General features: G+C 44.8%; 1 protein-coding gene across 3 annotated transcripts in view; it reads left to right on the top strand.

The window, feature by feature from the left end:
• Nucleotides 1-10,778: 10,778 nt before the first annotated feature.
• RAB39A (RAB39A, member RAS oncogene family) overlaps nt 10,779-13,740 on the top strand; it is a 28,807-nt gene continuing 25,845 nt past the window's right edge. For 2 of the 3 annotated variants that reach the window (XR_005835091.1, XM_008690221.2), the window contains exon 1: nt 10,779-11,160. Coding sequence is in view for 2 of the 3 variants with exons in the window: in XM_008690221.2 (XP_008688443.2) it covers nt 10,934-11,160 (227 nt within the window). In the remaining variant the exon portion in view is untranslated. Of the gene's footprint in view, nt 11,161-11,309; nt 12,178-13,740 lie in introns of those variants that run through there. The other variant, XM_040631261.1, reaches the window with a different exon arrangement.

Raw genomic sequence — 13,740 nt, 5'->3', positions numbered from 1 at the left:
CACCGTAGGTACCATGGCCTAAATACATGATCACACGTGTAATGTAAAAATCCAAGGGTAGGGGTGCCTGGGTGGCTCAGTCAGTTAAGCATCAACTCTTGATTTCAGCTCAGGTCATGATCTGAGGGTCCTAGAATCTAGACCCACCTCAGGCTTGGCGCTCAGTGGGGAGTTTGCTTGAGGATTTCTCTCTCTCTCCTTCTGCTCCTTCCCGCTCATGTGTACGTGTGCGTGCATGCTCTTTCTCTTTCTCCCTCTCTCTCTCAAATAAAGAAATCTTTAAAAAAAATAAAAACAAAAATACAAGGGTATATCTTGCTTTAGCTATAGCTTGATGCTAGCTATCAGATGATGTCAAAAGAACTCAGTTTCTTTTCTGGGTTTAAGAGCTCTGCTTCCTCTATATCGATTCCATCCTCAGGCAGGCACTTCCTCATGAGGGCAAGAAGGCTGAATTCACTAGCCTCAAAACTCCAATCCAAAAAGAGATTCTCTCTCTCTCTCTCTTTTAAAAGATTTTATTTATTTATTTGACACAGAGAGAGAGAGAGAGATAGCAAGCGAGAGAGAACACACAAGCAGGGGGAGCAGCAGGCGGAGGCAGAGGGAGAAGCAGATTCACCGCTGAGCAAGGAGCCCAATGTGGGACTCGGTCCCAGGACCCTGAGATCATGATCCAAGCTGAAGGCAGACACTTAACCGACTGAGCCACCCAGTTGCCCCAGAGAGATTCTCTTTTTAAATAGCTTTCACTAAAGTTCTGAGGTTCACTAAGAATCACTGAGAGGAGAAGCACTTCACACCTCCTTCTTCCAGCTGGCGAGAATGTGAATATGATGCTGATGCTTCCATGATGGTTTTGGAGGTGAAAGCCACACGCGGAGCACAGCAGAAGGACAGTATGGTTACTGCCTGGGTCTCTACCTTTGTAAAGCTGCCCCCTTGGTCCTAGACAGCCCAACTTCATACATCTTTTACATGAAGGAGCAATACATTTCCATCTTATTTAAGCTATTGTTGTTTTGTTATTTTGGTGTTTTCCATCACTTATAGCCTAATCTAATGCTAATACTAATGGAAGCAAAGTATATGGTGTTGAGCCAGATCATGGCATTTCAGGAGCTCCCTATAGCATGATAACGTAAGCAAATAGAAAGTAGAAGGTGAAGGAAAATCCAATGGTACCAAAGCATATCTTTTATGCTGTCTTCATAAGTTAAATGTTATTCTTTTAGCAATGTGTGTGTGTATATATATATATATATATATATATATATATACACACACCTGGGGTATTTGGAATAGTTCGAGCTAGGTGTAATAATATGATTAGATTATTCTGTATGTTAGAAAGATTCTTGAAGATCTTTTGGAGTTAGACAAAACCAGAGGAACTGAGCTTGTAACAACTTTGATAAGAGACGAGAAGGGTCAAAATCTGGGCAACAGTATTGGGGAAAGCAAATCTGTAGAAAGATTTGAAAGATATATACAAGGTAGAATTGACCAGAATTTGGTCAACCTGAATGACTTCTGAAGCAATGGAGACAAATAGGCACTGTTACAAGACTACAACCAACTGGGGTACCTGGGTGGCACAGTCAGGTGAGCTGGGGTCTTTTGGTTTAGGCTCAGGTCATTATCTCAGGGTCCTGGGATAGAGTCCGCATGGGATTCCCTGCTTGGTGGGAAGCCTGCTTCTCCCTCTGCGTGCCCCTCTTGCTTGCACGAACTCTCTCTCTTTCTCTCTCTCTCTCTCTCTCAAAAATAAGTAAATAAAATCTTTTAAAAAAATAAATCACTCTTACATATTGGTTATCATTTTGATCAGTCCTTCCTCTTTTAGCAAGCAAGATATCTTCAGTCTACAGCTTCAGGCATGCATATGAATTGTAACTTTCTCTTTCTACAGTTCAGCTTCCTTTGATTTCAGTCTCCATTCCACTTAATGACCTAATGTAGTTATTTAGGATTCCCACCACTCCGCCCCCCCCTCGCCATTGCAGGTTTAAACTCTGTCCATTCAGGACCTTTTATCTCCCTCCTCATGTTTATTCAGGTCATTTAAAGTCCCGGATGTTTATATGACCTCACTGTACTGGAGACTGAGAGTGGAATTGCACATTGGTCCAACTGAAAAATGACAAAAGCCTTCACTGATGCAATGGTTGCAGAGTCGTATCTTTTAAGTACACAGGAGTACATAGTGGAAATCTACCATTCACGTGCCCCTCACGGGGCAAATATAACAAAATAAAAATAATGCCTACACACATTAGAAAATTATTATTATATTTTTGAAGCATAAATTGACTTCTGATTCACTTTGGATGAACTCCCCTATTCAGAAAAGAATTGTGAAGATCATAATTCTTTAGAGTATTGAGAATGGCATGAACTTACACTTCAAACTGACTTCTAATTTTATGCAATTATTTCAGCCGATCCTATGCATAAACTTGGAAAAACTCTATTTGTCTCCAGCAGTCTCATAAGACCGTTGAATGAGACTAGCTAACCAGTTCAAATCAGAACGTTAGTTCCAGTGTCATCAGCCCCTGATCTTGAGGAGCAGGGATTGAGTTTAGTGAGGATGTTGATCACTTCACACGGACCCTCAGTCATCTGTGTCATGACTCCCTGGCAGAACCACTAGGAAAATAGCTAGCTTTGACATCAAATTTATTATCAAAACTAATCCTTGGTAGGAGAAGATTAGGCAACACTCAATTTATAAATACAAACTTGTAACTGATAACGCCCTGTGTCTGTTCTCCATACCCAGAAATATTTTTCTTTAATTCCCATCCAAAGTCTTCAGTCTTCATGTCTGAAATCAAATGCCACTATCTTTTCAATTTAAAGATCCCTTACAAGGGCCGCCTGGCTGGCTCAGTCAGTAGAGCAGGCAACTCTTGATCTTGGGGTTGTATGTTTGAGCCCCATGTTGGGTGTAGAGATTACTTAAAAACACAATCTTGAAAAAGAAAACAAAGATCCTTTATAAGTTACCCTGATTTTGTCTTCTAGTGGGAAACTTATGGGAACCTTAAATTTATCCAACATATATTTATTGACTGTCTATTATAATTCAAGCACTGTGCTAGGCACTGGGATACAGCCGTGAATTAAACAGTCCAAAACAAAAATCCCTACCCATAGGGAGCTTACATTGTCTTGCGGGCGGCAGACAATAAACAAGATAAATAAGTGAAATGCATATCATGCTATGTGATGATAAATGCTATGGAGAAAAATAAAGCCAAGAAGGGGGTTGGGGTACAGTTTTGTATATAGTAGGGAAGGAAAGCTTATGAAGACATTCAAGTGGAGCTTGAATGAGGTGAGAGAGCAGGGCTTGTAAAGACAAAAGGAAAGACCCCTTCCAGAGGGAACAGCCCGTACAAAGGCGCTGAGGTGGCAGCCTGCCTCTCATGTTTGAGAAACATCAGGGAAACCAGGATACTGTGAAGATACAGAAGGGAAGGTGGAAGATGAGGCCCAAGAGGTAATGAGAGACCAAGGAATGTGACTTTCCCTGTGACGTAAGAAGCCATTAGAAGGTCCTGAGCATGGGAGTGACAAGATCTGACTTAAATCTTGCAGGATCACCTAGCAGCTGCTCGCAATAGTACTAGCAGGGCAAGACCTAACTAGAGACTATTACAGTAATCCAGACCAGAGGTGACGGCAACTCAGATCATGGTGGCAGAGGAGGAAGTGGAGAGAAATGGTTAGAATCGATACATTTTGAATATACAGCCTATGGAATTTGCTGATGGAATACTTATGGGGGAAATGACAAAGAGTGGAATCAAGAATGAGATGTTTGTCCAAAGAAGACATCCAGTTGGCCAACGGACACATGAAAAGACGCTCGACATCACTCACCAGGGAAATACAAACCGAACCACAATGAGATATGGTCTCACACCTGTTAGAATAGCTAAAATTAACAACACAGGAAACAACAGGTGTTGGCGAGGATGTGGAGAAAGGGGAACCCTCTAACACTGTTGGTGGACACACAAGCTGGTGCAGCCACTCTGGAAAACAGTATGGAGGTGCCTCAAAAAGTTAAAAATAGAGCTACCTTACAACCCAGCAATTGCACTACTGGGTATTTACCCAGAGGATACAAAAATACTACTTCGAAGGGGCATGGGGACCCGGATGTTTATAGCAGCATTATCAACAGTAGCCAAACTATGGAGAGAGTCCAAAGGTCCATTGTCTGATGAATGGATAAAGAAGATGTGGTATATACATATACTATGGAATATTATTCAGCCATCAGAAAGAATGAAATCTTGCCATTTGCAACAACTTGGACAGAGCTAGAGGATTTATGCTGAGTGAAATATGTCAGAGAAAGACAAATACCATATGATTTCACCCATATGTGGGATTTAAGAAACAAAACAGGGGCGCATGGGTGGCTCAGTCGGTTGGGCGTCTGCCTTCAGCTCAGGTCATGATCCTGGAGTCCCTGCTCAGCTGGGAGTCTGCTTCTCCCTCTGCCTCTGCTTCTTCCTCTCCTTCTGTTCCTCCCCCACTCGTGCTCATTCTCTCTCTCGATCACTCTCTCTCTCAAATAAATAAAATCTTTGTGAAATGTTTTACTTTGGTTGGTTTGTTTGTTTGTTTTTATGTAGGCTCTGTGGAGTGCAAGTGTGGAGTCCACTGCGGGGCTTGAACTCATGACCTTGAGATCCAGGATCTGATGCTTAACCCACTGAGCCACTGAGGTGCCCCTGAAATGTTTTACTTTGTTTCAAAAGAAATAAATTTTACATCTTGACCTAGGACACATGCATGTAGGTATACACACACACTCACATTCACACATATTACTGAAAAGTCTCATGAAACAATAATCTTTTTTTTTAGAGATTTTATTTATTTATCTGAGAGAGAGAGAGCATGAGTGGGGAGGGGCAGAGGAAGAAGCAGACTCCCTGCTGAGCAGGGATTCCCGACTCAGGGCTCGATCCCAGGACCCATGACCTGAGTCGAAGGCAGACGCTTCACTGACTAGCCACCCAGGCGTCCCTATGTGCCTTATTTTCTAAGCCAAAACTTCTATAAACTCTTCTAATTAAAATATTATTTGTGGGGCACCTGGGTGGCTCAGTCGGTTAAGGGTCTGCCTTCGGCTCAGGTCATGATCCCAGGGTCCTGGGATCAAACCCCACATCAGGCTCCCTGCTCGGCAGGAAGCCTGCTTCTTCCTCTCCCACTCCCCCTGCTTGTGTTCCCTCTCTTGCTGTGTCTCTCTGTCAAATAAATAAATAAAATCTTTAAAAATAAAATAAAATATTATTTGTACTCAGCATAATCCAAATATACTTAAAATTGTAATTGTTCGTGGATTATTCAAAGGCAGATCTTAGGGATCATAAAATTATTCAGTTTCAGTTCATCAGGAAGTTCATCGGGTTATGTGCACTGCACATTTATAGAAGTTCAGGGTCATAGAGAATGATAGTTAACAGTTCATTTCCACTCAGTGAGCATTTACAGAGCACCACTGTTGTGCCAGTGTTGTGTGTGCTGGGGAAATAACAATGAATTAATAACTGCCTTGAGGAACTTACAATCTAGCCAGACAATCAAACCAAGAGCCATAATTCAATATGAGATATGTTATGGAAGGTAGGAGATATCATAGAAGTACAGAGTACTCTTTGCTTAACTGCTGTAGGAACACAGATGAGTGAACAATCAATTCTCCTTGGGGATATAAGTGGTTTAGAAAGATTACAAAGGGGAGATAATATTTGTTCGGGGCCTTGAAAAATGAATAGAAATTTGCTGACCAGATGAAGGTTGAAAAGGATATAAGGAGAGGACACAATAGCACAGGGGGTAGGGGGGTGGAGAAAAAGTCCAGCCTGAATAGCAGGGTCACTGACTAGATCAAGAGGCCACATTAGGATTGGACGTGTATTACACGATTAGGTATTCAAACCTTATCCTAGGGTGAATGAGTCATCAAGGGTGTTCACTATCATAATTCTAGAAGCAATGTTGAAATGATGGGAGACTGTCATGGATTGAATCATATCCCTCAAGAAAGATACAAAGAAGTCCTAACCTCTCGTACTTCAGAACGTGCCTTATTTGGAAACAGTCTTCACAGATGCTCAAGCTAAAATGAGGTCATTATGGTGGGCCCTAGTCCAATATGACTGGTGTCCTCATAGGGGGAAATTTGGACACAGACACAGACATGCACAGAAGGAAGACTTCGTGAAGAGACACAGGAAAAATGCCATGTCACAGTGGAAGACTGGACTGGTACACCTACATGCCAAGGAAAGCCAAAGATTGCCCAGGAAGCCACCACGAGCTGGGAAAGGGGCCTAGAATGGATTCTCCCTCACAGCCTGAAGAAGGAATCAAGCCTGGAACACGCTGGACTTCTAGCCTCGGATACAATAAATTTCTGTTCCTTTAAGCCATTCGGCTAGTGGCCCTTTGTTAGCACAGCCCTGGGAAACTAACACAGAGATATTGAGCAGTACCATCTGAAGTGATAAGAGACCGAACAAAGACATTGACAGTGGTAAGTCCGGAAAAGGTCATAAAGCTGAAAGATATTGCGAGGCAAAAGTAAACAGGTTTAATGATTGGCTGAAAATGCCAAAGGAGAGAGGAGTCCAAGATGGATGAAGCTGTTATTCCGTCTTAATCAACCGAACATAGTGTCTGAACTACCTTAGACCTTAGATCCTTATTAGAGCTCTCCTGAGGCCAGGAACCTTACAGAAAGCCCCGTGCCTCTTCCTCTGGCTAATGGTATCTAACTATGCTTCTGACCTCCCACTCAGACCTCTCTTTGGACTGGTTTCCCTGGTTTCCATTCAGTTGGCTTGTAGCTATGGTCTGCTCTATCTACCTAGTCCCTGTAAGAGGCTTCACTTGACCTGCTACTTTCCTTTCCATTTTAGTTTTGTCCAGGATGCTACATATTAGATTATCCTTAGCTTTACATTCTGGTGCCTTTAGACCAAGTCCATCCCTCCCTTATCCACAGCACAGACCCCTAGCCCCCAGATTCAGCACCATAAGCTCTCACTGGTCTAGGAAGCTAGAATAGACATTAAAGACATCAACCCATCTGTAAAGTATAGGAAAAGAAAACACAGCAAGAAATATGGTTTCAGGGACCCCTGGGTGGCTCAGTTGGTTAAGCGTCTGCCTTCAACTCAGGTCGTAATCCCAGGGTCCTGGGATCGAGTCCCACATTGGGCTCCCTGCTCAGTGGGGAGTCTGTTTCTCCCTCCCCCTCTGCCTGTAGTTCCCCCTGCTTGTGCTCTCTCTCTGTCCAATAAATAAATAAAATCTTTAAAAAAAAGAAATATGATTTCACTTTTGGACATTATAAAGAATATATTTTTGGCACAAAGGGGAGCCACTGACCAATCCTTTCTCCAGAACCGCTAATACCCCATATACTCCATCCAAAGGGATTGGCTTGCTACATGTTCCTGTCTCACTGGCTGTATATCTTTGGTATAAACATCTGTTCCAAACTAGATTGTCTCTGGAGAAAAATGGAAATTGGTCTCTGTATGTGTCTAGGTATCAAACATGAACTTGCAGCAACTATAGTTTTCCATATGGACGAAGCAGGAAATAAACCTCTCTGGTTTGCAGAGAGGTAAGAAGTGAGCAGATGTTAGAAGGAAGTAAATAGGAGAGGGACAGGGACCTACGCTGCCTGTGTTCCTTACAGTTTTCCCTTTCCTTGTTCCAATCCCTTTACAACACCATCTGCATTCCTGCCTGTGGATCGTGTAAAAATACCTCTGTATCCTTATGATAAGTGCATTTGTCTTTTTATATCATCCTAACTGGAGTTTGTTTCAGAGAATCCTAACCAACACAGATGTGTTGAGTCTGAAATGTGTATCCAACACCTAAGGGAAGAGGTCGTTGGAAGACAGAGGGGAGGACACATGGTTTGGGTAAGGGAGTAACTGAAGTCACTGGAGTTGAGGACGTCATCAGAAGCAGCTCAAAGTAAAGGAAAAAAGGAGGACAGGGCAAAGAGAGGAAAATGGGTCTCTTAGGAACATTAATATTTAGGAAACGGATGTCAGTAAATAAGGTTTAAAAATACAGGAGACTAGGAGAGAATGCTTTTGTAAAAGCCAAGAAATTAAAGTATCCAGGTTATCCTTACAGAAAACCCCACCATCAGGGGCTTAAACAGGGATTAACTTATTTGTCTCAAACAATAGGATGTTCAGATCTGGTACAAAAAACAGATCCAGGATTCCATGAAGAACTCAAGCTCTTCCGCTCTCTCCTACCACCATCTTTAGCATCTAGCCTTCATCTCTACAGTCACAAGATGGTTGTTAAACCTTCCAGACAGGAAGGAAAAGCACAAGAGAAAGAGTGAAGGGCAGTATGGCAGCTGGACCCTTACCAGAAAAGCAAAAGCTTTACCAAAAGCCCTACTTAAGTCTCATTGGTCAGAACTCTGTCACCTTGCCATCCTTACCTAGAAGACTAGAAGAGGACTATGGGTAGGAGCTGGGTCACCCAATCAGCTTTTTTTTTTTTTAATTTTTATTGTTTTTAATTTTAGATTTTATTTATTTGTCAGAGAAAGAGAGAGAGAGAGAGCACAAGCAGGGGGAGTGTCAGGCAGGAGGAGAAACAGGCTTCCTGATGAGCAAGGAGCCCGATGCAGGACTCCATCCCAAGACCCCGGGATCATGACCCGAGCTGAAGACAGACGCTTCATCGACTGAGCCACCCAGTTGTCCCCCCAATCAGCTTTTAACAAAAGATTATAATCAACAAAAGCCACAGGGAGGTGAAGAAGAATGACAACTAAACATAGATGGGGGGTAGGGGGGATTTGATATAAAGTTCCTGACAACCTCTCAAAAGCAGTTTCAGAGGGGCATCTGGCTGGCTCAGTCAGTGGAGCAAGGGACTCTTGATCTCCAGGCTGTGAGTTCAAGCCTCAGGTTGGATGTAGAGATTACTTAAAAATAATTTTTTTTTAAAGCAATTTCATTAGGTAAGGAGAAGGCTGTGGAAGACTAATTGGGTTGGTGGGAAACGACTACAGATGGTTCTTTACTCTTTTTTTTTTTTTTTTTTTTAGATTTTATTTATTTGACAGAGAGACAGCCAGCGAGAGAGGGAACACAAGCAGGGGGAGTGGGAGAGGAAGAAGCAGGCTCCCAGCGGAGCAGGGAGCCCGAGGCGGGGCTCAATTCCAGGACCCTGGGATCACGCCCTGGGTCGAAGGCAGACGCTTAAAGACTGAGCCACCCAGGCGCCCGCTCTTTCCTCATGTTTGAAAAGGAGAATAATGGAGCAAAAATCTGAAAAACCATAAGGTGGAGAGGCTTTGTCTGGCTTTAGGATTGTGTCTACGTGAGCATGTTTGTAGGCTGAGCCCAAACGATTGGAGAGGAGATCACAGCTATAAACAGCATGACAAAAAGATCAACTATTGGAAAAAAGTGCAAAATCCTTTGTGTGACAGGGAATTAAATGCGATATTGAAAGCGATAACTTTGTCTCCAAAACAAGAAAGGAAGTTAAGGATGAATAACAATAGGTTTGGATGCGGGGATGAAAAGAGTGGGATTGTCAAAAACTCTTATTTTGGAAAAAAAAAAAACTTTAAAACTGTTGGAAGTTTTAAAAGCTAGACCTTGAATTCACTACTCCCCAATTTTAAGACAGGCATTAAGAAGTAGTAAGATCGGGGGGCGTCTGTGTAGCACAGTCCTTAAGCGTCTGGCTTTTTGGCTCAGGGCGTGATCCCGGCGTTCGGGGATCGAGTCCCACATCCGGCTCCTCCGCTGGGAGCCTGCTTCTTCCTCTCCCACTCCCCCTGCTTGTGTTCCCTCTCTCGCTGGCTGTCTCTCTGTCAAATAAATAAATAAAATCTTAAAAAAAAAAAAAAGCAGCAGTAAGACCGCATCAGAATCCAGGTGTGCTTTATTTATATTTGGCTCCCCGGACCTGACTTGGCGAGGTGGAGACCCCTTTAGGATGTTTTCCGATTTACAGAACGCAGACCCAGAAGAATAGGAGCTTTCGTGAGCATCTCAACATTGCACTTTTTTCCCCCCTCCTCTCCTCCGGGCTGGAAGGCCCCCAGAGGATGGCGTGATCCCAGGCATTCTTCTCCCTCTTCTGTGGCACTGAAAGCAACGAGGAGGATACTCGGTGGCAGGAGCAATGGCCAAAGCGCTTGCTAGAAGCATCCAGAACTGGCTCTGCAAATTTATCTCGATTCTGTTCTTCGCTCCTTCACCTTGAGCGCGTCGGATGCGGCGCGGAGCAAGGCCAGATAGCAGGACGTCGTCAGCTGGAACCTGCAGCAGTCGGGAAGGGGCAGAGCTCCCAGGGCCGCTACCGTCCGCAGAGGCAGTCTCAACACCACTGACCCCTGTGCCGGCCTCCTTGACTTGCAGAAGCCCACCCCTACTCCGACAAGCCCGCCCTCTCGCCCTCAAGAAAACGATCCTCACTTTTCATTGGCTGACCCTAGGGGTGGAGCCCTTGCTTCATTTTCATTGGCTGCCGCAGCCGTCACGTCACCTCGCCACACCCACCTACCCGGCGGCGCCCAGTGAGCGTTGGGGGAGAGAGATTTACCGAGGGCGGGGGCGGGAGTCGCGCGCAGCCAGCCCGGGCGGTCCCCCCACCCCCACCCGAGCTGCGGCCCCCGCCCCGCCCACTGGCCCGAGGCCCCGCCCCCGGCCTGGCCGGGTCCCGCCCCTCCCTCCAGAGAGGGCGGGGACCAGGCGGCGGCCGCAGTCGCAGGAATATGCTGGAAGCCGGCGGGCGGACGCCCGGGCGGTGCTGAAGGGACAGTTCCCGCCGCCAAACTTGCCCCGCGGCGGCAGGACGGGTGGGGCGGCCCCCGAGCCGCGAGGGCACGTGAGCGATGGAGACCATTTGGATCTACCAGTTCCGCCTCATCGTAATCGGGGACTCCACGGTGGGCAAGTCGTGTCTCCTGCACCGCTTCACCCAGGGCCGCTTCCCCGGGCTGCGCTCCCCCGCCTGCGACCCCACGGTCGGCGTGGACTTCTTCTCCCGCCTGCTGGAGATCGAGCCGGGCAAGCGGATCAAGCTGCAGCTGTGGGACACGGCGGGGCAGGAGCGCTTCAGGTAGGGCCGCCGGGACCCCGGGGCACCCCGGGGACCGCCGCTTCCCCCGCGGTCGGCCGCCCCCGCCCGGCTTGGAGGAGGCTCCGGCCCTTCCCTCTCGAAAGTGCAAACACTCCATCCTCGCTTCCCCTTTGCCCCTCCTCTTCCAGGGACGACTTCCTCCTCCGCAATTTCTCACTTCTTTCTTTGGCGCCCATTTCCTGCGCCTTTCCTTTCCCGCCTGAACCGGCCCCCCCCCTCGCGGACCCTCTCTGGCCCCGCGCTCTCTGCCCCTGCGGGTGCTGGGATCCCCATCTCTTCGGTACCCCTCCCCCTGCTGCCTGCTCCCCAAACTCGGCGCCCCTTGCTGCGCACACCCTGACCCGGCCACCCTCCTCCGAGCGCCCCTTCTGCACCCCGCTCCGTGCCGCCCGGGAGAACTGCAAAGTGGGGTTCCCACGTTGGTGATTGATCCCTCCGGCTTGACGGCGAGCGCTGCTCCAGCCCAGCCTGCTGCATGAGCTCATTGGGCACCGTTCAGAGAGGGAGGGGGATGCTGTAATGGTTGGAACACCTCACAGCAACGAATGTGGTCATCAGAAATGCTGGGCCATGTGACCCGTGGGAATGTGTCTCAGGTAGCAGCTGGATGGATCATCAGGACATCGGGGACAGAGGCACAGCGTGGAGGCTCCTTGTTTTGCTTAGTAAGGGCTGAGTTGTCTTTAGAAGTTTGTCATCCTTGGTGGTTTGGTGGAGAAGAGAGAGAGAGAGACACTGAGATTTTGTCACGAACTTTTCCTTTATGGTATTTGTAATGGGTGCTTAACGTTCCAGGGTGCTAATATATCAGAAAATGCGTTCTGAATAGAGAAGGAGGGAACCCAATGAAGAGTCTCTTTCTAAATGTTCCCTGAGACCCTGAAGGAAGGATTTTGCAAAGACAACTCACGTTACGCAAATACAAACTAAGTAATTTGTACGCATTTCCATGGGTGTTTAAGACCGAACAGCGTAATAAAGCATATTTTAAAGTTCTAGGATTTGAGGACACTTTTTTTAGAGGAAGTTAGGAAATCTGATACACTGTAATGTTTTGGGTGGTTTTTGTTGTTTTAAGATTGCATTGTCACCTGAAACTCACTTAAGCAAGCATTTTGCAATCTTCAAGTATTCGCTTGAGAAATGCAGTAGTCCGTGAGGGGACTTCCCAAACATGGCTTCCCCTCACCAGCCCCAGCCAGCATCCCTTCCCAATAAGCCAGCCTCCCCCTGTGAGTGAGGATGCTCCAACTTTGAAAGTTCTGGCTTCCATTCCCAGCTACACGCGGATTCAGACAGATGATAAAGGAACTGCTTAGCTTGCTCATACCTTAGTTTTCTCCCGTGTATGAAGTGGAAAGATGATAAGGCCAGCCCTTCAGAGAGATGTTAAAACTTCCTGTTAACGCTTTGAATTGTACAAGGCTTAGAATTCCATGAAGAATTTGTTTTTTTCTTTTCAAGAAGCCTCTTTTAGTTAAAACAGGGTTTCAAAGTATGATTCCTCATCTGTAAAATGGGGTCATTATGATCTCTTAAGATTCCTTCCAGTTTTACCATTGTAAGATTGATTGCAAATTCCTTCCCTTGTCATCTCAATCAGAGATGAAACTTTAGATATTTTGTGGTCCAAAAAAAAAAAAAAGCATTTATTAATACCTTTTGCTCTACCCTCTGAAATGAATATAATAAAAACATATTCTTTATGCCTTGAACTTCTAAAAACTAGTGAGTTGCAACTACAAGAAACATAAGTAGTAAAATCTTATTGTATCTAATTATTTCCTAACAAGTAGCCCCTCAACTTACTGACAAGAAAGTTAAGGATAATTAATTTGTTAGATTTTAAAGTCCTTTCTGCTGAATAGATCATTGTTTTTTAATGCCTTTAAGCACATGTAAATAGTAATTCGTTGTATATACATTATTAAAACCAGACAGTACCTCTCCCATAGTAATACAAGGACATTTAGGGAATGTTTACTGACAATGAGTCATGCTTTATTTTGTCTGGCTCTTTACCAAAGATATATTCATAAATACATACATATTTCAGTAGCTACCTCCAAATACTTGCTCTTCTGTTTAGCAGAATGTTTCCCCATCAAATTGCATTTGAAACAATCATTGTTAAATCATTCTGTATCTTTATCTAAGAAAATAGATACATTTTGAGTAGTAGATATCCTTACACATGTTATTTCATAGAAATGTACTGTAGTTCATGAAGATATTAACCATATCATATCATTAGGAATTCATGGGAAATTTTATATTTCAAGGTTTATTATTGATTGGATATAAATTAACAAAAAGGAATCTACTTTAGATAACTCAGGATGTAGCTTGAAAGCATTAAGAAAACAGAACAAAATAATTAGCTGATAATTATGACCATACTTAGCCTTAGTTTTTTAAGTTTTCTCCCTCCCCCCCCAGCTTGAGATATAATTGATGCATAAAGCATTAATTTTCGATGTTCAGATTAACACATGCTAGAAGACAATAATTACCTGCAAAAAGTAAGAAGGAACAAAATCAAAGTGAAAAATGTTTACA

Source organism: Ursus maritimus, unplaced genomic scaffold, assembly GCF_017311325.1.
Source record: "Ursus maritimus isolate PB19 unplaced genomic scaffold, ASM1731132v1 scaffold_16, whole genome shotgun sequence".
NCBI lineage: Eukaryota > Metazoa > Chordata > Mammalia > Carnivora > Ursidae > Ursus > Ursus maritimus.
The sequence above is the reverse complement of the archived record's forward strand: the minus strand, read 5'-3'. Positions and strand labels throughout refer to the sequence as shown.